Source organism: Molossus molossus, unplaced genomic scaffold (genome assembly GCF_014108415.1).
Source record: "Molossus molossus isolate mMolMol1 unplaced genomic scaffold, mMolMol1.p scaffold_m16_p_8, whole genome shotgun sequence".
NCBI classification, from domain to species: domain Eukaryota; kingdom Metazoa; phylum Chordata; class Mammalia; order Chiroptera; family Molossidae; genus Molossus; species Molossus molossus.
In genome coordinates this window covers 20,205,700-20,230,137 of record NW_023425402.1, presented here as the reverse complement: position 1 = coordinate 20,230,137, position 24,438 = coordinate 20,205,700, and the positions used below count along the sequence as shown (strand labels likewise).

Here is a 24,438-nt window from a genome sequence, read left to right as displayed (position 1 = left end):
TCAGTGGGTTTTGGGTCTTTGTTGATAGGTTTGGGCAGGGGGTTGGGTCTAACAGGAATGGAGATATGGAATTGGGTGCTTTATTGGTTCCTGGCATTTGGTTGCATTTCTCCTATGACGGTGAAGCTGGCAAAATGGCCGTTAGGAATTATATGGCCAGTGTAAGTCTTAACAATGATGTCTTTGGAACATATAGATACAAACTTTGTTTTTTGTGTTTTGTTTTGTTTTGTTTTTTTTCATTTTGATTACATAGCATCTGCCATCACTCCACATGTCCTTCCCAGGTTGCCTCAGACAGAAAATGTCACAGGAATTTTATGTGTCAATATTTTTCCTAGTTGGCCCCAGTTTTATCCATTTCATTATCTATGTATTCAAAAATGAAACACGTTTTTATAAAGGAATTATGTTGAGGTTCCCAACCTTATTTTTCTTAGAAGTCGGCTCTTTTATTCTAAATACCATGGTTTACATATTGTTAAAAACGACATTCAGCCAAATAAACTTGAATATCTAATTGGCTTTACTAAAAGATTCATGAAGAGTGCAGTATTTTATCCAGGAACTCTAAGGACACTGAAAGGATTGCACAGAACAGAATACTTCTTCAGGATGAAGGGTGGGGCAAGGGAACCACTAGCAAAGGAAAAGAAAGAATTGCATTCAAGCCAGGAAATCTTTTTGTGGTGAAGGGACTAGCATAGTTGTTTTCATGCATATTGCCTCTTCTTCCTACTGGGGAATAGATGGAGCCCATATGACAAATGACCTCATTGGTGTTGACAAGAAAATTCCAGACTGGTTGATTAAAATTATATTTCTGGAGAAGGTTGAAATTGCAACTAGGCTAGATATTAAATCCAGGTTTTACATCATAAGCTTCTGGCATAAGTGAGGCCAAAATTTTGGGCCCTTTGCTTATTTTTTTAATAATATCCACATTCAGTTTTACTTTCTTGTTTTCAGCATCCAAAACTTTTACACATTAGCAGGCTAGTTCTCATCTAACTTGAAGGGTAAAGGTGGGATGGTAAGAAATAAAAGAGATCATTAATTTGGCAATAGCCCCTTGTTGGCTACTGAAGACTCCATTATTTTGAGGGGACATTCCAAAGGAGAAAGAGGAAGATTAGACCATCAAATTGAATTTATTTCATTACAAAGTTACATTTTTTTTTTTTTTTTAGTTATCCATATTATTTGAACAGCACTCATAATAAATACCTTCTATCCCTTAACTCTTACTAATTTATCGTACTGCCTTTTCTTTCCGGTTTAGTTGCCATGATGAAAGAAATATTTAAAAATTGCATGTAAATATGTTACTACAGTAACCAACTTTAAAATACTCTGGTGGGAAATAATGTAAGGTGATGAATACACTGGTAAGAAAAACACAAATCAAGGAATAATAAGAACTTTCTGTAAAATTAGATTCACAAAAAGATGTCAAAAGTTGGGGCGCTGGCCCTGGCCAGTAGTTCAGTTGGTTACAGTATCATCCCAATATGCCAAGGTTGCGTGTTCAATATCTGGTCAGGGCACATACAAGAATCAAACAATGAATGCATATATAAGTGGAACAGCAAATTGATCTCTCTCTCTTTCTCTCTCTCTCTCTCTCTCTCTCTCTCTATTGATGTCTCTCTCTCTCTCTCTCTCTCTCTCTCTCTCTCTCTCTCTCCATTTCTTTCTTTCTCTTAAAAAAAAATTGGTGCTCACATAGTTAGTCTGGACACTCTTAATAACCAATGTCACACTACTTAGAGATGAAATATTTTAAATATTAAGGTGTTTTATAAACTTTCTTTAAAATAAAAGAAGAAATTGTATTAGGTGGGAAAAAATCCAATGATCCAATGTGCTTTCAATGAACAGAATTAACTATGCATCTCCGACGGCATATATTTTGGGTTATATGTCAATCCCTAATTTATTAACTGAAAGCATGGCTCTTTGACTTCCATCAGGATGATGGTGTCTAGACTAAAAAGTATAATACTGAGGAAAAATGTCCAGAGGATAAGATAAATACCATGCATTGAAAGATTATGAGCAGAAAAGTACAAAACAGGGGAATACAATCCTATCTCAAGAATTTCATAGCTGTGTGACCTTAGGTAACTACTTAACCTCTTTCTTCTTTAAAGCAAGCTCCCTGAAGGGTTGTTGTAAGAGTTAGAAATAAAATAGCTAGCTGAGTATCTAGCACTCAAGATACAAAATGATAAATTATGTCTTATACATCATCATTATAAAAAATGACTCTAAAAGTACAAGCTAGTTCTCTATTCCCTTCAAAGTTCAGGCATTGAGGTATTCTGAATATATACTTTGCTCACAAAATATTTTGCAAAACTGTTACATACTTAAGTCTGTAGAATAAAGTCTTTATTTTGTAGGTATACTCATACAGACAGGCCCTTATCACAAAAGGGGAAATAATGAGTCTCTCCATCTTACCAGCTAAGTTTATACATGGTAAACATATATTTTGAGTTACCTATAAAGTAAAAAGCATGTTAGAAAGCTGGTAGCTGAGAAAACTCCTTGAAATAGAAAAAGCTTGGTTGATTACCAAAAGAACAAAAGTCACGTAAGTTTTTTTTTTTGTTGTTGTTGTTTTTGCTTTGTAGCTTTCTTTAAAATAAATCTATAATGTCATTTTGGGAGTGTCAACTCATTAAATATTAGTAGATTAAGAGCAAATTAATGAATTATTTAAATGGTGAATCGAATTCATTTTGCATGAATAGAAAAATATATATTTTAAAAAAGGTATTTTAGAATTAGTTCCCTTACAGTAAATGGGCATATTAATATGTCTATAAGCAGAAAATAAGTACAAACAAATTCTAGGTCAACTGGTCATGATAGTAATACAGATCATCTAGGAATAAGGGTGATGCCGTTGCAATAATCTGGTTATTACTCAACAGGAAAGAAGTAAAAGGAAGACTAGATAAAATAGGCATGCGATTTGTACAGCTTTTGTCAGAAAGACAACAGTTAATACTCCAGGTCTGTTCCCCACTAACGGATGGGGGAAGGGACTGGACAAAGGCAGTTTAGACGCATGTTCAGTAAGGTTTGAATGATGTGGGTAGGTGACTACCTGTCTGTCACACCTGGAAGCAAGTCAGTGGCCAGATAGGCATGGCCACTGCAAGCTTGAGAAACCTGAATATTTAATCTCCCAGACAAACGAAAGTGTTTTCTCTCTCTCTCTCTCTCTCTCTCTGCCCTCCTGCCCTCTTGGGATTCCTATTGCTGAGGGAGTGTTCTCCTGCATTCGCCTATGTGGTTCACAGTCGTGTGGACTCCACACAATGGATTAATGGACTGAATCTAGACAGATGCTGATCTGGACCTGGTTTCATCATGGAACGGACATTGTGGACGCTGCCTCTGTTCTAGTTCTACTGAACCCACAGCTGCATGTCTTCCAGGACTGGGTTAAAGGAACTGAGACATTACAACCCCAAGAATATAATTCCATGCCGGTAAAGACCATTCATTCTCCCATGCCAGTCTTAGAAAATTCATTGTCTAAAGATATTGTTCCCTGACTCCCAGTGCCAAGAATCTGACCTACTCATACCTCTTATAACAAAGGGATTATTAAAATCTCGAGTTGAATGTCAGTCTGGCTAAAATAAACACCTCATCAAATCTCCTCTGTGTCTATAAATTCCCTGAAGAGGCAGTTACACATAACACAGATGTTAAACATCACCTACTACTTTGGTTATTTACCTTTAGCATTATACAGTCATTGGCTTAAAAGACAACAGAAGCCTTTACTGCTTATGTGCAAATGAGGGGAAAAAAATTTAGGATGCTAGTCTAGCCTAAGTCAAAGTTAACATGCCTTGGCTTCTATTACTCAAAGGACTGCCAAGTCTCGTTGGGAACATAATCTGCCACTGTATCATCACCTCACATTTGCTAGATCCTGACAATAACCCATTCTGGGCTAATATCATGACAAATAGCACACTCTTGTGATTTATATTTGGCGTATCTGCAAGGGATTCATGGACACTGCCAGAAAAATAAGTTTCTTCCTATAAGAATTTTTAATTAAAATGGTTTCCTTAGTTACAGTTATTATATATAAAGTAATGAAGCAAGAAAATTTGTTGGCAAAATGAATTCTTAAACATGTTGATAACATATTTGTAAACTATTAACCATGATTTTATTTTATTTAAAAGGATTTTTAATATATATTTTTTTTATTTTTGTTTGTTTGTTTTAGAGAGAGAGAGAGAGAAACATTGATGTGAAAAAAATACATTGATCGGCTGCCTCCTGCATGCCCCCTACTGTGGATCAAGCCTGCAACCAGGCATGTGCCATGACTGGGAATCGAACCAGGACCTCTCAGTCCCTGAGCTATCGCTCAATCCACTGAGCCACACCAGCCAGGCTTAACCATGATTTTATAATGCGCTCATAGAAATCAAAATAAAAGAAAAGATCAGAGTTACAACACTAATAAGAGGCAAGAGAAAAATGTTCTCAGGTATGACTGTGTTATGTAGAAAGTTCATAGTTAATATTACAAATAAAAAGTGACTCCTTTGCTATTCTTCATTTAGATCCCCGCCACCTTTTTTAAAGAAGATTCTGGTGGCATTTTGCTAATTATGAGTCATAATATGCCTAAAACCTGTTTCATAAAGAGAAAAGAAAGCATAACATTTCCCACTGTAATTTGACCAGTTCAGTTTTTCAGATTTACAGCCGTGAATATAAAATCTCCTTTGTTATGTGTAAAGCTGAGTAATTTACAACTACTGTAAACATAAAGACATAAACATGTCAGAATTACCTCTTTAAAATTTGTGATTTGAGGACCATTTAGAAGTGAAAATTTTATAAAAACTAAAGTAGATTGTATATCGCTTAAATGTTTGTTTTCTTTATTGATTTTAGAAAGAGAGGAAGGGAAAGAGAGATAGAAACATCAATGAGAGAGAACATCGATCAGCCGCCTCCTGCTTGCCCCCAACCTGGGCCTGTGTCCTGACTGGGCCTGTGTCCTGACTGGGAATTGAACTGTAGATCTCTTAGTGCATGGGTCAATGCTCAACCACTGAGACACACCAGCTGAGTGATTGTATATAGCTTAAAGTTTCTGAAAATTAGGATGAATTTCCCCCCTCAACTTAAATATTGATATAATTATATTTGAGGCAAAATTAAGATTTATATCATGACAATCCTTTTTTGAAATGAAAACATGATTTTGTTGGTTATAAATAATTGCATAACAATAGTGCTCACCAAATATTCCAGCTGCTCTCCCATACTTCTCTGTCCCCACTGAAGTTAGTGGGGATATAAACATCTTCAACCATTAAACTGTGAACAAACATGACATGATTAATTTTTTGGCCTAAGACTATGAACAAACTAATGAGCAAGCTTCAGTTGTTTCTTCCAAAGCCACAGTGATTCAAGAACTCACATGTTGCAGGTGAGGAGCTTAAATATTGCCTTAGTCATTTTATGTTTGTGTTTTTTTCTCTTTTTTTAATCCTCACCTGAGGACATTTTTCCATCCTTTGTTCAGATAGAGTGAGAGGGAGAGAGAGAGAAACATTGACATGAAAAGGACACATCGAGTGGTTGCCATCCTCACGACCCAACCAGGGCCGGGGACAAACTGTAACCGAGGTACGTGCACTTAGCGAAAACCGAACCCAGGTCTCTCTGGACCGCAGGCCAATGCTCTAACCACTGGTCAAACCAGCCAGGGCTGTTTGTGTTTCATTTAATATTCTCAGCCATCCTATGAAATAGTATTATATCCATTTTCTAAATTAAGAAATTGAGGATGCATTTTTTTGTTACTGGCATGATGGACATAGTGATTAGAATAATATGTCTTGAGATCATACAGAAAAACATTCAAGTCCTGTCTTTACAACTTACTTCTTATATGACCTTGGCCAGGTTGTCTAATATCTTACCATCTCAGATACCTTCATCTGAAAAAGGAGAATGACTTAGTACCTCTCTGTAGGATTATAGTAGGAGTGAAGTGATATATTACATGCTAAGCTCTTAAAATATTATAAACACTCAATAATAGAGAGCTGTTTTTCTTATATCATTACAAACCCACAGATTGTTTCACATCTTTTCATCTTTGACCTCCTGTTAGTTTGGTCAGGACACAGGGGAAATCAGTTTTAAGGTGGGGCATGTTCATGTTACCGAGAATCAGGTATAATCAAGTCACCCAGCATGGCACACAGATAGACGTCCTTACACTAACAGCATTCTTTCCTTGGTTCTTCTTTCTAAATGTGGACGGTTTAGTTGTATATTTTTGTCCAAAAATAAAACATTACAAAATTATAGATTTTGGGTTCTATAATAATTTTTCTTAGAAAACACTTATTTTTTTATCCCTTTGTCAATTAAAATAAATAAATAAATGTATTTTGCCCGGTGGCTGGTGTGGCTCAGTGGCTGAATGTCAACCCATGACCAAGAGGTCACTGGTTCAATTCCCAGTCAGGGTACATGATCTGGTTTGGGGCTTGATCCCCTCTGGGGGGGCATGCAGGAGGCGGCCAATTAATTTTCTCTCTCATCAATGTTTCTATCTCTATCTCTCTCTCCCTTCCTCTCTCTTTCTAACAACAATAAAGAAAAAAATAATAATTTTTTAGGAAGAAAGATGGAGGTGTGACAGGAGTTTTATTGTTAAGATTTCATCGTTAAGATGTCAGGGGCCCTTTGAACAATATTTGTACCTAAGAATAAGAGGGTGGATAAAGGTGATCTTTCTAAAATGACAATCTAAGACTGCCAATTGCTTAAGTAAATCTTTCCATTTATTTTTATTTCCTCGAGATTAAGGTTCAATTTTTTTTAGCAATGAATATTTTGACTTATTCTTGAAACAGAGGGCCCCTATGATTTTGATTCAATTTAGTTGTAAATTCATCTAAAATTTTTCTCTCTCTCCCTCAGAGACCTAACCTTTTCCCCAGATATCCTGCAACTCCTCAGAGGCAGCAGAAATCAGTAGCCGGGACCTGTCACAAGGTCCTTGCCTCTGGCAGGCTAAAGATATCATCTTGATTTAAATTATGTTTCAACTCCTGAGCTTTAAGGTGAAACAACCTCCTGGATACTTTCCATTAGACCACACCTCAGAACTATCCCCAAGACCTGAGAAATGACTTATTATTACCTTTACTGCACCTCCAACTAGTCAGCTCCCAGCAGGACTCAACACACGAACCCAGGGTGTCTTGAGATTTGCTCTATGTAATCTGTAACCTACACTCCATCAGGAAGTCAGGTCTTGAGCCTTAGCTTCTATATTGGCCTCCGTGTGGGCCAATTTGGCATTGCACTATTTTTCTCTCTAGTACTGCCAAATCCTTGCTCATGCATTTCTTTGAGCCAGTGCACCTAGGCAACCAGACTCACAAAAATAAAAAACGGGGGTCTGAGTAACAATCTCTGTTGATTTTTTTCTGCCTACTCCTCATTTTATTCTAGCTAGAGTTAAATCAAGCTGTATTCAGTTCTCACATGATCCATCTTTACTTATCTCCCCAGTCATTACACTTGCAGCTAATTCCCATGGCAGACCTGGGGACTGTTGTTTTCCAGGATGAGAATCCACCCAAGCAAGAATAGAGTCATTTTCAGGAGTGAGTAAAGAGGTTGTTTAGAAAGTCAAACTCCATACTCTGCAGGGAGAAGCCCAGCAGAGACAAGCAGACCTGCAAAAGTATCTGAGCGTCTGGATCTAGCCTTATATGAAGTCATAAGTATCCCACTTGAATTCCCATATACAGATGACCAGTATGTCATTTCTTCCCTTTGCGATGATACTTATTCACACAGACTTTACTTTTTTAAAAAATTTCTCCAAATGTCCTTAAGGTAAGGACTCTAATTTTAGAGTGCATGCACGTCCCTGAAGAAGCCTGTTAGTTACAGATTTAGGGCTTTACTCTTAGAATTTATGAGTTAAGCATTTTAGGAAAGAACCCCCCTCCCCCCAAGAATATGTACTTTACAGCCATCATCCTATGTGTTTCTTATACATCTGACATTTTCAAAGCTTAAGGAAAACTAGCTATAAGGATTAATAAATTATGTAATTTAGTTAGTACTTGAAAAACATCAATAATTCCCAGTGCAAATATTAGGTCTCCTTCTTATGCCTGTAAGTATACATGCAGCTAGTAATATTTGCTTTACTTAATCAGATTACTGAAAATATGATATCCATGACTGTATTTTTATAGAGGCATACTTCTGATCAATAATCAGTGGTTATCATTATCTCACACTCAACACCAGTGCACACCAAATGATCATTGCAAGTAATGTTTCATTTTGTACCAGGTTCAGGACAGCTGGTCCGGAGTCTCCTAAGGTGAACTTACACTTCTCACTGCTGATGGCTGCCATGACCTATGACGTTGCACCATCTGCTGGGCCATGACTCCCAGCAGCTGCTGTTCTGGCATCGGCACCCTCTGCCTGGCAGTCTCGGTCTGCCATCTGTACTGCTCGGCACTGCTGAAGTTACAGCACGTGCTACTCTGCTCCTGAACAGAGGAATTCCTGGGTCACTCCTTTCTGAGTGAGGGAAGCCCTTTGTGGAACATCTACAGGACTTGCTTTAAAAATCCCCTTTGTCTCACACTTAAAAATTTCATGCGATTAATGATTTCTTAAATTCAAAGGGAACTCAGTCTTATTTGCCACAGCAGAAAACAGAGCTTCACAAATGCAATTATAAGGGTACGTGGTGTTCAGATGATAATAACAATATATAGGAGAAATTATAGTAATGAGAATACAATACACTTATTTTATCTATTTATTTTTAATTTTAGTAAGTGTGTAGGAAATGGCAATGTATCAAGTATTCTCACAAATATTGCTACTATTGATACAACACTTAAGAGATTTATTTCAGGATTTTCTAATGTTCTTCCTAAAGGAAGGAAACCAAATACTTAAAATAAGTCACTAGCTCTTTGCTTCTAACTCACTCTTTTCTGCAAGTTAAAGGCCATACTTTCATTTAGGTTCTAGATTTTAAGATCTTGAAGTACCAAACCAATGCTAATAGTCCATATAGGACAGCCTCTCCATTTTTCACAGTTGATGAAGGCTGATTTGGGAAGTACAAGGGATTATGTTTTTATAGTGCCTCCAGTTTGGTGAGTTAATTTCTCTGATTATACATCCAGAGGAAAAGATTCACTGACAGACACCAGAGAGCCCACATTCTCATCCAAATAAATGTGTCGTGAACCAAGAATGTACAAAGCTCACAGGATACTCAGTGGAGACTTAATAATTTTTGTTTGTTTCTTTTTGCATTTTTTAAGTTGTTCAACGTTTCCTAATTTCTGTCTCTCTTTCTTTTTCCTGATTATCTAAGTGACCTGCATCCTTTTCCGGTCACCATTTTAAGGATTTCTTCTACTTGCTCTCTATTACACCCTGAACATAGAGTTGTAGCCTTTATCCTTCTTGTTTTTTTTTTCTTACTCTGACAATTCAAGCCTCCTCTGAATGCTGAATGTAATAGATTTATTTCTCTACCCAGATTGCAGCTGAGTCTGAAGTTGGGGGGGCGGGCTCTACTCCCTAGGAAGATGGTGGCACTTTGCATTCGGAGGTAGCCCAGTGCTGAGGGTGAACAGGGGCATTCTGGAGTTCACCTTAATCCATCCCTCCGTCTCCTCAAATGGATGCTCACAACATCTGATCTGGAATATAGAGGATGAAAGGGAACCAATGAGGTAAAGAAACAGTAATGGGAGCAAGGTAAAAGAAAAATTTTGTCTAGTACTTGCTAAAAACTAGGTGGGAAAACTTAGGCTATGGCAACAAGGGTCAAAACTCTATTGCAGGAGGGAAGAGATGTTGAACTCAACTCTTGAAATAAAAAGCAGAAGAATTTTTAAATGCTGGGAAGTGAGTGAATGGAAAAATACTGGAGAATGCGAGGTAGGTTGTCAATGTGAGTGGCACATCTGTTTTCACTAACTGTTGTTGGTTGAAATTAGGCTCCGGTCCTCCCACAGCACTGGGGAAACAAGAGCTCTATTTTTCTCGATGGTTACAGTACAAAGGATAGTTTCAAAGTTATTAAACAAGACATTCCTAGGTTACAGAAAGTCTACATTTCAAGGAGGCAGAGAAAGAATTTACAATTGCAAGTTTTCTAAAGCAAATGTTCTACTAAAAGTGAGGCCAGGGCCTGTTGTCAGGAATCTGTCTTTCTAAAATTTTGTCGAACTGTAAGGCCATCCAGGTCAGTAGCATACAGAGTATTCTAAGAAACACATGTATTTAAGTTTATAAAAAATTTGGAATATGAATGCATAACACAATCAAATTATGTTAAAAGCCTGTGCCCAATAGTAGAGTCCTTCTCAGATTATCAATATTTTATTTAATAAAGGGATATCTTCTAAAACATGATAATTAGATGTTATTCATATTAATAAGTTCTTTAGTTGTGTTAATCCTCACCCGAGGATATTTTTCCATTGATTTTTAAATAGAGTAGAAGACAGAAAAAGAGGGGGCGAGAGAGAGATAGAGAGAGAGAAACATTAATTGCTTGCCCCTCCTCCACATGGAGCAGAGGACTGAACCTGCAATCCAGGTATGTGCCCTTAACTGGGAATCACACCTGAGACCCTTTGGTCTGAGGTTTAACACTCTAACCTCTGAGCCAATGTGATGAACGCAGTCCTTTAGCTTTTCTAAAAAATATAACAATTTCTAACTCTAACCCTGTAGAGCAGCGGTTCTCAACCTGTGGGTCGCGACCCCTTTGGGGGTCAAACAACCCTTTCACAGGGGTCGCCCAAGACATGACCGTAGCAAAATTACGTTTATGAAATAGCAACAAAAATAATTTTATGGTTGGGAGGTCACCACAACATGAGGAACTGTATTAAAGGGTCGCGGCATTAGGAAGATTGAGAACCACTGCTATAGAGTCTATACTGTGAAAAAATCTTACCAAATTATTTCCAAAAGAAGGGAGAGGGGCTGAAACAGAATTTGGACTAGATGGAAGGAGGTCATGAGGAGCTCTGCTTGCATGCCCAAGTCTAGCCCTCAGGGGTATTAGATGGGGGTGACCACAATGTCACCTTTGAGAATGGCAGTCAGATCTTCTTGGCCTCTTCTCAGGTTAAGCAGTAGGTACTGTGGAGATTTATTTCTCAACTTGACAGTCATAAACAAATAGATACATTGTCTTTGGAACAAAAGAGAAACTCCTTACTATAACAGTCTAGTTTGAAGATCCTTCTAGGTTGCCTGCAGGTGGGCGGCAGCAGTGAAAAATATGTATAGTAGGCGTGAGTTCTAGAAGCTGAAATTAAACTGAAGTTGAATGTGACCCAGCAGACATAATTTCTATACCCATAAGGAAAATATGCATATGTATCCTAAGATGTATCCAAAAACTAATAAAAATTATCATCCACAGTTAAATAGGTAAACTGTGTAGAAAATGGGTTACTACTCAAAAATGAAAATTAATAGCATACAAGTATACATAGCAGTATATAAAAAAAAAATGTGATGAAAATAACAATGAGCCAAAACAAATCAGGCATAAAAATAAATATTGAATGACTTTATATAGAACTCAAAAGCATTCACAAATAATCTATGCTGTTAGGGAAACAGTTACCTTCAGGGAGGAGGTAAGACTTGAGGAAGCACAACAAGGGCTTCTTATGTGCTGGTAATATTCTACTTCTTGACCTGGATGGTTATGTGGCATTGTGATTTCTAGGTCTTCCATAACAAATTACCATAAAGTGGGTAGCTTACAACAACAGAGAGTTTTTCCCTCCAAGTTCTAGTGGCCGGAATCTGAAATCAAGGTGTCAGCAGGGCCACCTGTTCTCTGGAGGCTCTAGGAGAGAATCCTTCCTCCGCTGTTCCACCTGGATCTTGTGTTCCTGGCATGTGGCTGCATGACTCCAATCTCTTTCTGTGACTTTACATGGCCTTGTCTCTGTCTATGTCCTCTCCTCCTCTATCTCTTGTAAGAAACTGTCACTGGATTTAAGGCCCACCTGGATACTTTAGGATGATAATTTTGAATTATTAACTTAATTCCATTTACAAAGAGCCTTTTTTCTAAATAAGGTGACAGTCGCAGTTCCAGGGATTAGAATGTGGACACACCTTTCTGAGGCTACCATTCAACCCATTAATTTGGTAACTAGCTAAACTATATACTTATGATTTATATTCTTGTTTTAAGGCATTGTACTCCATTAAAAAATAATGATGGATTGCCCGGCCAATGTGGCTCCGTGGCTGAGCATTGACCCATGCACCAAGAGGTCACCAGTTCAATTCCCGGTCAGGGCACATGTCCAGGTTGTGGGCCTGATCCCCAGTGGGGGGCATGCAAGAGGCAGCCAATCGATGTTCTCTTTCACCGATGTTTCTATCTCTCCCTCTCTTACCTTTCCTCTCTCTAAAATCAATAAAGAAAAAATATTAAAAAAATAATGATAGATTAATACCTCTGCTTTTTATAAGCTTTCCAGGTATGTAAATCTTGTTAAAGTCAGCATATAATGGACATTATAATGAGGTCTCCTTATGATTCGCATTTTTTTAGTCATAGATTGCACTGAAAAATCACAACTAAATTTATAACATACAATATATACACACATTATGCATAAAAGAAACAATTTAAATAAAACAGGCTCAGTCAAATTAACTGCAGAAATCAACAAGAAAAATAAGAAGTCCCTGCCCTGGCCAGTTTGGCTCAGTGGTTAGAGCGTCGGCCTGCGGTCCAGAGAGACCCGGGTTCGGTTCCTGCTAAGGGCGTGTACCTCGGTTACAGTTTGTCCCTGGCCCTGGTTGGTCATGTGGGTGGCAACCACTCGATGTGTCCCTTTCACGTTGATGTTTCTCTCTCTCTCTCTCTCCCTCCCACACTACCTGAACAAAAAAATGGAAAAATGTCCTTGGGTGAGGATAAAAAAATAAGATAAATAAGAAGTCCCATACTAATCATAATAAGAGTTATAGACACTTTCAAAAATATTTTCTGTACATTTTGACAGGGTTATTTTAATATTCTTAGCTCAAAATAGATGCATCAACCTTGCCTCTCCAAACACACAATTCAAAACAGTGACGTTTCTTGCTTTATGTGAGGGCAGGTATAAGCACAGTTATGAGAATATCAAGATGATATAGGGGTATCCAACAAAGAACTGAGAGCAGGAGGCTCCCTGCTGCAGAGAACCTTAATCGTTAACCTAATCCAAATATGTGACGAGTGGAAGTTGCTTGCTATGTTTTCCTGACCATAAATTATACTAAACACTTCAGTGGCTTGTTTTCCTATACATCTCATTAACGTAGGCACATCTAACACAACGAGCAATATCGAGTTGCGATACCAATGCCCCACTTTACTTCACCTGGCTTTTACCACAGACTCATCCCTCTATGCAAAAGGCCTCCCTTGTCTGCTCATGTTGTGATTGAGACCATTGCATGGTCTTGGTGACCAATTTACAAATTAACTAGAAGTGACACATTTACTGAAAATATGTAAGAAAAAAATGGTGTTTTGTTTTTGTTTACTGTATTTATCTGTTTTACAACCATATGGAGTGCTAGAGAGTGGTGTTTAAAAACCTAGACTCTGAAGCTTAAGGGTCTGGGTTCTGGTTCTGCCACTTCCTAACTCTGAGATTTTTATTTAAATTACTTCTCAGAGCCACAGCCTATGGTCTGTAGAATAGATATAATAAGAGCACCTACTTCCCAAGAATATTGCCATTTTTTTCTAAGCGAGTTAAGAAAGATTTAAAAGTAAATTTAAAGAAATTTTTTTTCACCTCTGATATTAGAAGAGAAAAACTTTACCTTAGCAGACAAGAAGGTGGGCAAACACCATGATCCAGAATAGGTAAAATTAAAATGTGCTCTTTGTGAGAGGCTAAGGCAGCATTCTAGATTTCCTCCTTAATTATGTTGGTTTTAAAAAATGTGTTTCCATAATATGTAGCATACCCTGGCAGATACAGGCACACTTCTCATTATTTGTTTTGTTTTGTTTTGTTTTCTTATCCTCACCGGAGGATATTTTTCCATTATTTGTTCAGATAGAGTAGGAAGGAGAGTAAGAGAGAGAGAGAGAGAAACATCGACATGAAAGGGAGACATAGAGTAGCTGCCACCCGCATGACCAACCAACCAGGGCTGGGGACAAACAACAACCGAGGTACGTGCCCTTAGCGGGAACAGAACCCGGGTCTCTCTGGACCGCAGGCCGACACTCTAATCTCTGAGCCAAACCGACCAGGGCATCATTATTTGTATAACCAGATTAGTAGGAATCCGTGGTCTTATTATTGATTTTGATTATTGATTGAAGTTTTTGTCCAGGCCATTATGATGAGAATGATTTTGAAGTGAAAGCATGAAAACACTGTCTTTCCGATTGTGGTCTGTATGAAAATGGCTCTCAAATTTATCCAAGGTAACGATTCTTCACTGGTATTGTCGATAAACATTCCACTCTGGAGAGAATAATTGTGAGATTGTTACAAATTCAGTATCATAGGACTCTCTCTTGTTCATTTGGCATCTCTGCCTCCTACCTGCTTGGAATTTCAGGATCAGGAAGAATCACTAGACATATTGCCTATCAGAGGCTACTGGGCCAAAAACTTGACAATAAGACTAGACTGATTTTGTCCTAAATAATTCTGTGAAGACCAAAAAGGCAAGAGTTAAGTTCAGAAAGGGCTCAGATTTAAGTTAAAGTGCAAACACATACAGCCAACATCATACTCAATGGGAAAAATTAAAAGCATTTCCATTAAGAATAGAAACAAGACAAGGATGCCCACTTTCATTACTCTTATTTAACATAGTATTGGAAGTCTTAGCCACAGCAATCAGACATGAAGAAAAAATAAAAGAGATCCAAATTGGAAAGGAGAAAGTGACACTGTCATTATTCACAGATGACATGATACTATATATAGAAAACCCCAAATACTCCATCAAAAATTTATTAAACTTAATAAATGAATTGGGCATAGTAGCAGGATACAAAATTAACATTGAGAAATCGATGTCATCCTTATACACCAATGATGAACTCACAGAAAGAGAAACTAAAAAAAACAATCCCATTTACCATCGGGGAAAAAAAAATAAGATACCTAGGAATCAACTTAACCAAAGAAATAAAGAACCTATATGCAGAAAACTACAGGGCATTGAAAAAACAAAGAGAGGAAGATATAAAAAAGAGGAAGAACATACCCTGTTCATGGATTGGAAAAATTAACATCATTAAAATGTTCATATTACCCAAAGCAATCTATAGATTCAATGCAATCCCCATCAAAATACAAACGACATACTTCATAGAACTAGAACAAATACTTCAAAAGTACATATGGAACCAAAAAAGACCTTGAAAAGCCACAGCAATCTTGAAAAAGAAGAACAAAGTTGGAGGGATCACATTACCAGATTTCAGGTTATACTACAAAGCCACTGTAATCAAAACAGCCTGGTAATGGCACAAGAACAGGAATATAGACCAGTGGAACAGAACAGAGAACCCAGAAATGGACCCACGGCAATATGTTCAATTAATATTTGACAAAGGTGGCAAGAGCATACAGTGGAGTAAAGACAGCGTCCTTAAAAAATGGTGTTGGGAAAATTGGACAGCTACATGCAGAAAAATGAAACTAGACCATCAACTTACACCCTACACAAGAATAAACTCAAAATGGATAAAAGACTTGAATGTGACTCATGAATGCATAAAAATCCTAGAAGAAACTGTAGGCAACAAAATTTCGGACATCATAAGTAGCAGAATTTTCACTGATATGTCATCTAAGGCAACAGAAACAAAGGGAAAAATGAACACATGAGACTACATCAAACTCAAAACTTCTGCACAGCAAAATATACAATCATCAAAATGGAAAGGCAACCCACTGTATGGGAGAGCATAATTTGCAATGATAGATCAGATAAGGGGTTAATTTCCAATATATAGAGAGTGTTCATACAACTCAACAAAAGGAAGACAAAGAACCCAATTAAAAAATGGGCAGAGGAACTAAATAGACACCTCTCCAAACATGACATACAAATGGGTAAACGACATATGAAGAAATGCTCATCATCACTAATCATCAGAGAGATGCAAATTAAAACAATAATGAGGTATCACCTCACACCTGTCAGAATAGCCACTATCAACAAATCATCAAACAAAAAGTGCTGCCGAGGGTGTGGAGAAAAGGGAACTCTAATACACTGCTGGTGGGAATGCAGACTGGTGCAGACCCTATAGAAAACAATATGGAGAGGAAAAAATGGCTGCGGAGTGAACGGAGCTACACAGACCATCTCCCGGAACCAAACTGGAATTACAACTAGAACACAGACAAATCGACTGGAAAAAGCAGCAGAAAAACAGCTTGGAGGACCATATAACGAGGGACACTGACTCCATCCGGGTAAGCTTGCGAATGCGCGAGACTGGGGCTGGGAGCCCACGGTTGGCAGCTCGGCAGCCGCCTTAGCTGGGAGCAGCTCCCACGGGTCACACCCCCAGGCGGCTCCACAGCGCAGAGCGGGACAGAGGCTGAAACAGCCACAGCCACTCACCTTGGGCTCCGGCAGAGGGAGGGCAGACTGGACTGGAACTGTGTGGGGACACTCGGGATCTGGAGGGTGCTCAGAGCTTTGGCTGAGTGCAGCCACACAGGACGGTGGCCACATTGCTCCATCCAAGGGCTCTGGGGAGAGGCAGCAGCCCCTCCCTCGGAGATCCAACCCCACCCTGTGGGCCATTGAAGTGATAATTGAGGCTCATTAACAACCAGAATCTGCCCCACCCTCAGGAAATCCCCTTGTGCTAAGCACCTGAGGGAGCTTTTCAATCACCTGACAACCCAAAACTCATCAAGTAACCTAGACTGCTAGCCTCCAGGCAAAAACCTAGAGGATAACAGTACCTTTCCTGGGCTGGCAACTTTAACCAGGAAAGTAAGACTTGACAGTGGTGTTTAACGTGGGTCCTCCCTCGCTCATCTAAACCCAGGAGAGGGAGCCACAAACAGTAGAACACCAACACCCACAGGGAAAACTTGACAGGCTCCAAAGCCCACAGTGATAGCCAAAATGGTGAAACACAGAAACAGAAGCCAAATGAAAGAGCAAGACACCTCCACCGAAGATGAGATCAATGTGGAGCAATTAGGCATGTTAACAGAGCTACAATTCAGAGCCATGATCTTGAGGAAGCTAAACAGCATGAGTAAGCACATAGAGACACTGAAAATAAGCCAGTTGGAAATTAAAAACCAACAAGAAGAGATAAAAAATGATATATCAGAAATGAAAAACACACTGGAAGGTTTAAAAAGCAGAATAGAGGAAGCTGAGGACCGGATCAGTGAATTAGAAGACAGGGTAGAAAAAATCAACCAATCAGAAAAACAAAAGGAAAGAACTATTAAAAAACAGGAAGACACCTTAAGAGAACTATGGGACAACTGAAAACGTAATAATATTCGCATCATAGGAGTCCCCGAAGAAGAAGAAAATGAGCAAGGGATAGAGAATATATTCAAAAAATAGTGAGAGAAAACTTCCCTAATTTGGTGAAGGAAGAAGGCATTCAAGTTCAAGAAGCACAGAGAGTCCCAAGTAAGAAGAACCCAAACAGGCCAACACCAAGACACATAGTAATTAAAATGCCACAAATTAAAGACAAAGAGAGAATCCTAAAAGCAGCAAGAGATAAGCAACAGGTTACCTACAAAGGGAACCCCATAAGGCTCTCAGCTGATTTCTCACAAGAAACACTACAGGCCACAAGAGAATGGCATGAAGTAATCAGTCATGAAAAACAAGAATCTGAATCCAAGACTACTCTACCCAGCAAGGCTATCATTCAAAATAGAAGATCAGACAAAAAAAGGCTAAGGAAATACATTAGCACCAAACCAGCACTGCAAGAAATGTTAAAAGGACTGCTGTAATTAGCAGTAGAAATGGGAAGAAAAATAGAACCACACTAAACAAAAATGGCAATAAATAAGTACATATCAATAATCACCTTAAACGTAAATGGATTGAATGCGCCCATAAAAAGACACAGAGTAGCTGATTGGATAAGAAAGCATGACTCATCTATATGTTGTTTACAAGAGACCCACCTCTCAACAAAAGACTCACATAGGTTGAAAGTGAAGGGATGGAAAAAATTTTTCCAAGCAAATAGAAAGCAAAAAAAAGCTGGGGTAGCTATTCTCATATCTGACAAAATAGATTTCAAAATGAAGACCATAACTAGAGACAAAGACGGCCACTACATAATATTGAAAGGATCTATCCAACAGGAAGATATAACCTTGATAAACATATATGCACCCAATATAGGAGCACCAAAATATATTAAAAATCTTCTGGAGGACTTCCAAGGAGAAATCGACAACAATACAATCATAGCAGGGGACTTCAACACCCCGTTGACAGCACTGGATAGATCCTCTAGGCAAAAAATTAGCAAGGAAACAGAGACTCTAAATGAAGCACTAGACCAAATGGATTTAATAGATATCTACATACCATTACACCCCAAAACTACAGAATATACTTTCTTCTCAAGTGCACATGGGACATTCTCAAAGATAGACCACATGATAGGACACAAACTAAATCTCTACAAGTTCACGAAGATTGAAATCATATCAAGCATCTTCTCAGATCACAATGGCATGAAACTAGAAATCAATGCAACAAGAACATGCAAAGACATTTCAACACATGGAGGCTAAATAGCATGTTATTAAACAATGAATGGGTCACCGAGGAGATCAAGGAAGAAATCAAAAACTTCCTGGAAACCAATGAAAATGAACACACAACAACACAAAATCTATGGGATGCAGCGAAAGCAGTTCTGAGAGGGAAGTTCATAGCACTACAGGCCTACCTCAAAAAACAAGAAAAATTTCTAATTGACTATCTAACCTCACAACTTAAAGAATTAGAAAGCAAACAAAAAGAAAACCCCAGAGCAAGTAGAAGGAAGGAAATAGTAAAGATCAGAGCAGAGATAAATGACATAGAGACCAAAAAAACAATTCAAAGGATCAATGAAACAAAGAGCTGGTTTTTCGAAAAGATAAACAAGATTGATGGACCCTTAGCTAGACTCACCAAGAAACAAAGTGAGAGAACCAAAATACACAAAATCAGAAATGAAAGAGGTGAATTAACAACCAACACCACGGAAATACAAAAGATCGTTAACAACTACTACGAACAACTATATGGCCACAAATTTGACAATCTAAGCGAAATGGACAAATTTCTAGAAACACAGGATCTCCCAAAACTATTCCCAGAAGAGATAGAAAACTTGAACAGACCAATAACAACTAAGGAAATTGAAGAGGTAATCAAGACTCTCCCAGCAAACAAAAGCCCGGCCCAGATGGCTTCACGGGGAAGTTTTACCGAACATTCAAAAAAGAACTAACACCCATTCTCCTCAAACTATTTAAAAAAATTCAAGAAGAAGGAAGACTTCCAAACACGTTCTATGAGGCCAGAATCATTCTAAGTCCAAAACCAGAAAAAGACACTACGAAGAAAGAAAACTACAGGCCAATATCCCTGATGAACATAGACGCCAAAATCCTGAACAAAATATTAGCAAATCGGATCCAGAAATACATCAAAAATATTATTCACCATGACCAAGTGGGATCCATTCCAGGGATGCAAGGCTGGTACAATATTCGCAAATCAATAAACGTGATATACCACATAAACAAAATGAAGAATAAAAACCACATGATCATATCAATAGATGCTGAAAAAGCATTCGACAAAATCCAGCATCCATTTCTGATAAAAATGCTCAGGAATGTAGGAATAGAGGGATCATATCTCGACATAATAAAGGTCATATATGAAAGACCTACAGCCAACATCATACTCAATGGACAGAAACTAAAAACATTTCCATTAAGAACAGGAACAAGACAGGGATGTCCACTTTCGCCACTCTTATTTAACATTGTACTGGAAGTCTTAGCCACAGCAATCAGACATGAAGAAAAAATAAAAGGGATCCAAATTGGAAAGGAGGAAGTGAAACTGTCATTATTTGCAGATGACATGATATTGTACATAGAAAACCCTAAAGACTCCATCAAAAATCTATTAGACTTAATAAATAAATTTGGCAAAGTAGCAGCATACAAAATTAACGTCACAAAATCGACGGCATTCTTGTACACCAATGATGAACTCACAGAAAGAGAAACTAAGAAAACAATCCCATTTACCATCGCGCCAAAAAAATTATGATACCTAGGAATAAACTTAACCAAAGAAGTAAAGGACCTATTTGCAGAAAACTACAGGTCATTGAAAAAAGAAATAGAGGAAGATATAAAAAAGTGGAAGCACATACCCTGTTCATGGATTGGAAGAATTAACATCATTAAAATGTCCATACTACCCAAAGCAATCTATAGATTCAATGCAATCCCCATCAAAATACCAAGGGCATACTTCATAGAATTAGAACAAATACTTCAAAAGTTCATATGGAACCAAAAGAGACCCCGAATAGCCACAGCAATCTTGAAAAAGAAGAACAAAGTAGGTGGGATCACAATACCAGATATCAGGTTATACTACAAAGCGACTGTAATTAAAACAGCCTGGTACTGGCACAAGAACAGGCATATAGACCAGTGGAACAGAACTGAAAACCCAGAAAGGGACCCAAAGCAATACGCTCAATTAATATTTGACAAAGGTGGCAAGAGCATACAGTGGAGTAAAGACAGCCTCTTTAATAAATGGTGTTGGGAAAATTGGACAGCTACATGCAAAAAAATGAAACTAGACTATCAACTTACACCATACACAAAAATAAACTTGAAATGGATAAAAGACTTAAATGTGACCCGTGAATCCTTAAAAATTCTAGAAGAAAATGTAGGCAACAAAATTTCGGACATCATATGGAGCAGAATTTTCACTGATACATCACCTAAGGCAACAGAAATAAAGGAGAAAATGAACACATGGGACTACATTAAACTAAAAAGCTTCTGCACAGCAAAAGAAACAATCATCAAAATGGAAAGGCAACCCACTGTATGAAAGAACATCATTGCCAATGATGTATCAGATAAGGGGTTAATTTCCAATATATATAGAGTACTCCTACAACTCAACAAAAGGAAGACAAAGAACCCAATTAAAAAATGGGCAGAGGAGCTGAATAGACACCTCTCCAAACAGGACATACAAATGGCCAAAAGCCATATGAAGAAATGCTCAACATCACTAATCATCAGAGAGATGCAAATTAAAACAACAATGAGGTATCACCTCACACCTGTCAGAATGGCCGCCATCAACAAATCATCAAACAACAAGTGATGGCGAGGGTGTGGAGAAAAGGGGACTCTAATACACTGCTGGTGGAAATGCAGACTGGTGCAGCCGCTATGGAAAACAATATGGTGCTACCTCAAAAAATTAAAAATTGAACTTCCATTTGACCCAGTGATCCCACTGCTGGGAATATACCCTAAGAAGCCTGAAACACCAATCAGGAAGAATATATGTACCCCCATGTTCATAGCAGCACTATTTACAATAGCTAAGATCTGGAAACAGCTCAAGTGTCCATCAGTAGACGAATGGATAAAAAAGCAGTGGTACATATACACAATGGAGAACTTCACAGCTGTAAGAAAGAAAGATTTCTGATCTTTCAGAAATGACATGTGAGATGACATGTAGGGACCTGGAAAGCATTATCCTAAGCGAAACAAGCCAAACAGAAAAAGACAAGTATCATATGACCTCACTTATTAGTGAAATATAATGAATATAACAGTCTGAGGAGTGGGGTAGCACCAGAGATGTGGAAGTGGGGTACAGACTGGCAATCCCCAGAATAGGGGGTGGTGGAGGAGACATAAACCACAGAACTTATATGCATGTGTGCATGTACAAAGGTCATGGATAACAAAGCTTGGGACAGGGCGGGGTGGAAGAGGGAGGGGGGAATTAGTGGGGGAAAATGGAGAAACATCTGTAAGAAAAATAGATTAATTAATTAGTAAAAAATGTGCAAAACTACAAATAAATAAATAAAATAAAGTGCAAGGAAAACAAAAACAAAAATCTGGAAGTTTATATTCTGACATTTATATTTAAAATCAAATGTTATTACTGTTTTTTAGGTTGTGTACGGTTTGAACTTTTCTGACACAACACTTCTAGTAGTTATTGAACAATGAACATGGCAATTCTGAATAATGCTAGAGCTAAAATTTATATAGTTTCTTAAGGCAAATGCCAATGTTCAATGTTAGAAATCTTTTTTTTTTTTTTTTTTTTTTTTTTAATGAACTCAGTTGATTTCAGATAACTGGAAACACTCTGAACAACTGGGAAATTGGGGAATTGATTGGAAGCAGAAAACAATTCCATTTATAACTGAAGGCCAGGAAGTATTGCCAGATTCAAAGGAACAGAAGCTGATAAATTCAAACACATGTATATGCATAATTGTCTTTATCAATAGCTTTTCTTGATCTTGGCTTCAGGTTGGGTTTGGCCAAGGTCAGGGGTATTTATTTCCTCTTCTCTCTCTGAAACAGTTCCATGAGCTGCCTGTGTTCCTATACCCTAAGCTACGACTCACATGAAGCAGCTTGTCCCACACAGCTCTCTCTCATGGTCCAGCTTCTAAAAACTTCCCCTCCCCTCATTCATTCAGGTTGGGTGTGATCAATTTACTTATTATTACTGCTTACTACATTGTCCATAGTGGTTTCTTTAAACATGTTAAGCAAAAGCTTTCCTTGGGGAAAACTTTTCTGAAAGAATGGGTTTATTCATCCACATGCTGGGACCAGATCCTAGAAGCAGTCTGAGCCATCCTCAGCAGGACTGGATGGGGAAGACATGTCTACCCTCCTGGAGTTGATTGGCTCTCTTATACATTACGTTTTGAGGAAGAAAGATGTAAGTTGTTTAAAAAAATGTACATTGGCTACAGATAGGGGCATGGGTGGGAAAAGGTGAAGCAGGGATAGTTCTAGGACAGGTGCACAATCCATAAGGATGAAATCTTTGCTACTTTTGATTGACTATAGGCACAGACTGGTAATTATGCATAGGCAGGATGGGTGGTATCTGGTGTTACACTGCTTCTTTTTAGATAGCTGCCTGGAAGTTGATTCAAAGTTCCAACATACATTACAAAATGTGAGTAATCATCTTAGTTGGATCACAGTTATTAACTGGTTAATTACTCTTGTCTCTTTGTTAATGGAGGAGAGCATGCCTTATTCCCCCCTCATTGCTAATGGGAGTTGAGTTTTGGGGTACCACTGGAGTAAGCATTTCCTGAGGCCTTCTTGGGAGGATGAGATATGGTAGAATGGGAGAAAGCTTTATGTTCATGGAATTACACACCTGTGTTTCCAAAGTCTCATTTCCTGAGTCCAGTCATAGAAGAAGTGCAGCTGGGGCTTCAGCAGAGCTAAAGTCAGAGCCAGTGTCCAGAGTTTTTTTTTTTTTTTTTCCATATGGTGCATGGTCCAACTGAGCATCAGGCTAGCTGCAGTCCATTAGCCTTTGTGTGTAGGACAAATGCAAGAGAACCAAGAGATCGTGCCCCAAGCAACAAGAATTCAAGAGAAGCAAATGGGTAAGAGAGGGAGCTCCTTTGTTCAGGGGATTGTGTATTCCAAGTCTTTGAGCTCTTGCAGTGGCCACGCCCACTGTGGCCAACCATTCTCTGTCCCTAGGTGTGATTGATGGGCAAGCATATTTCCTAGTTGTGCCAATTTTACTGGGTATGCATCTATCTTTCTTTTGTCCATTCTCCTTCCCCCAGTGTCCTGCAGGGAACATGCCTATAATGTCTGGCTTTCCCTTGCTTCTTTCTTATTATTAATAACTAGTTACTTACAACGGTGTCATCTTTCTGTCACTCTCTGGCCAGCTACAATTTAATTTAGACAGCTCAGATTTTTTTTTTTCTTGTCACATCCTATCTACACCTTTGGAAACTCTCTTTATTAAACTGTCTTTTTTACTCAACTTGAGGTGCCATCTGTTTCCTGTTGGCCCCTGACTGATACAAACTCCAAATTAACTAATCTAAATCTGTACAGAAATATTTTAGAAAGATTCATATGATTATGGCACTTGACATTGGTTAGGAACTTTGGGGGGGATAGATATAGGTACACTTTATTTATCTGTTCTTCCTTTTCCATTTATATTTTAGGCTTGATGTTTAAGTGCTTTAACTTTTGAGAAGAA

General features: G+C 38.2%; 1 protein-coding gene across 1 annotated transcript in view; it reads left to right on the top strand.

The window, feature by feature from the left end:
- The window catches only part of LOC118621396 (cysteine-rich secretory protein 1-like), a 74,159-nt gene that overhangs the window by 138 nt on the left and 49,583 nt on the right, over positions 1 to 24,438 (top strand). Inside the window, exon 2 of the mRNA XM_036248708.1 lies at positions 29 to 161. Coding sequence (XP_036104601.1) covers positions 29 to 161 — 133 coding nt within the window. The remainder of the gene's footprint in view (positions 1 to 28; positions 162 to 24,438) is intronic.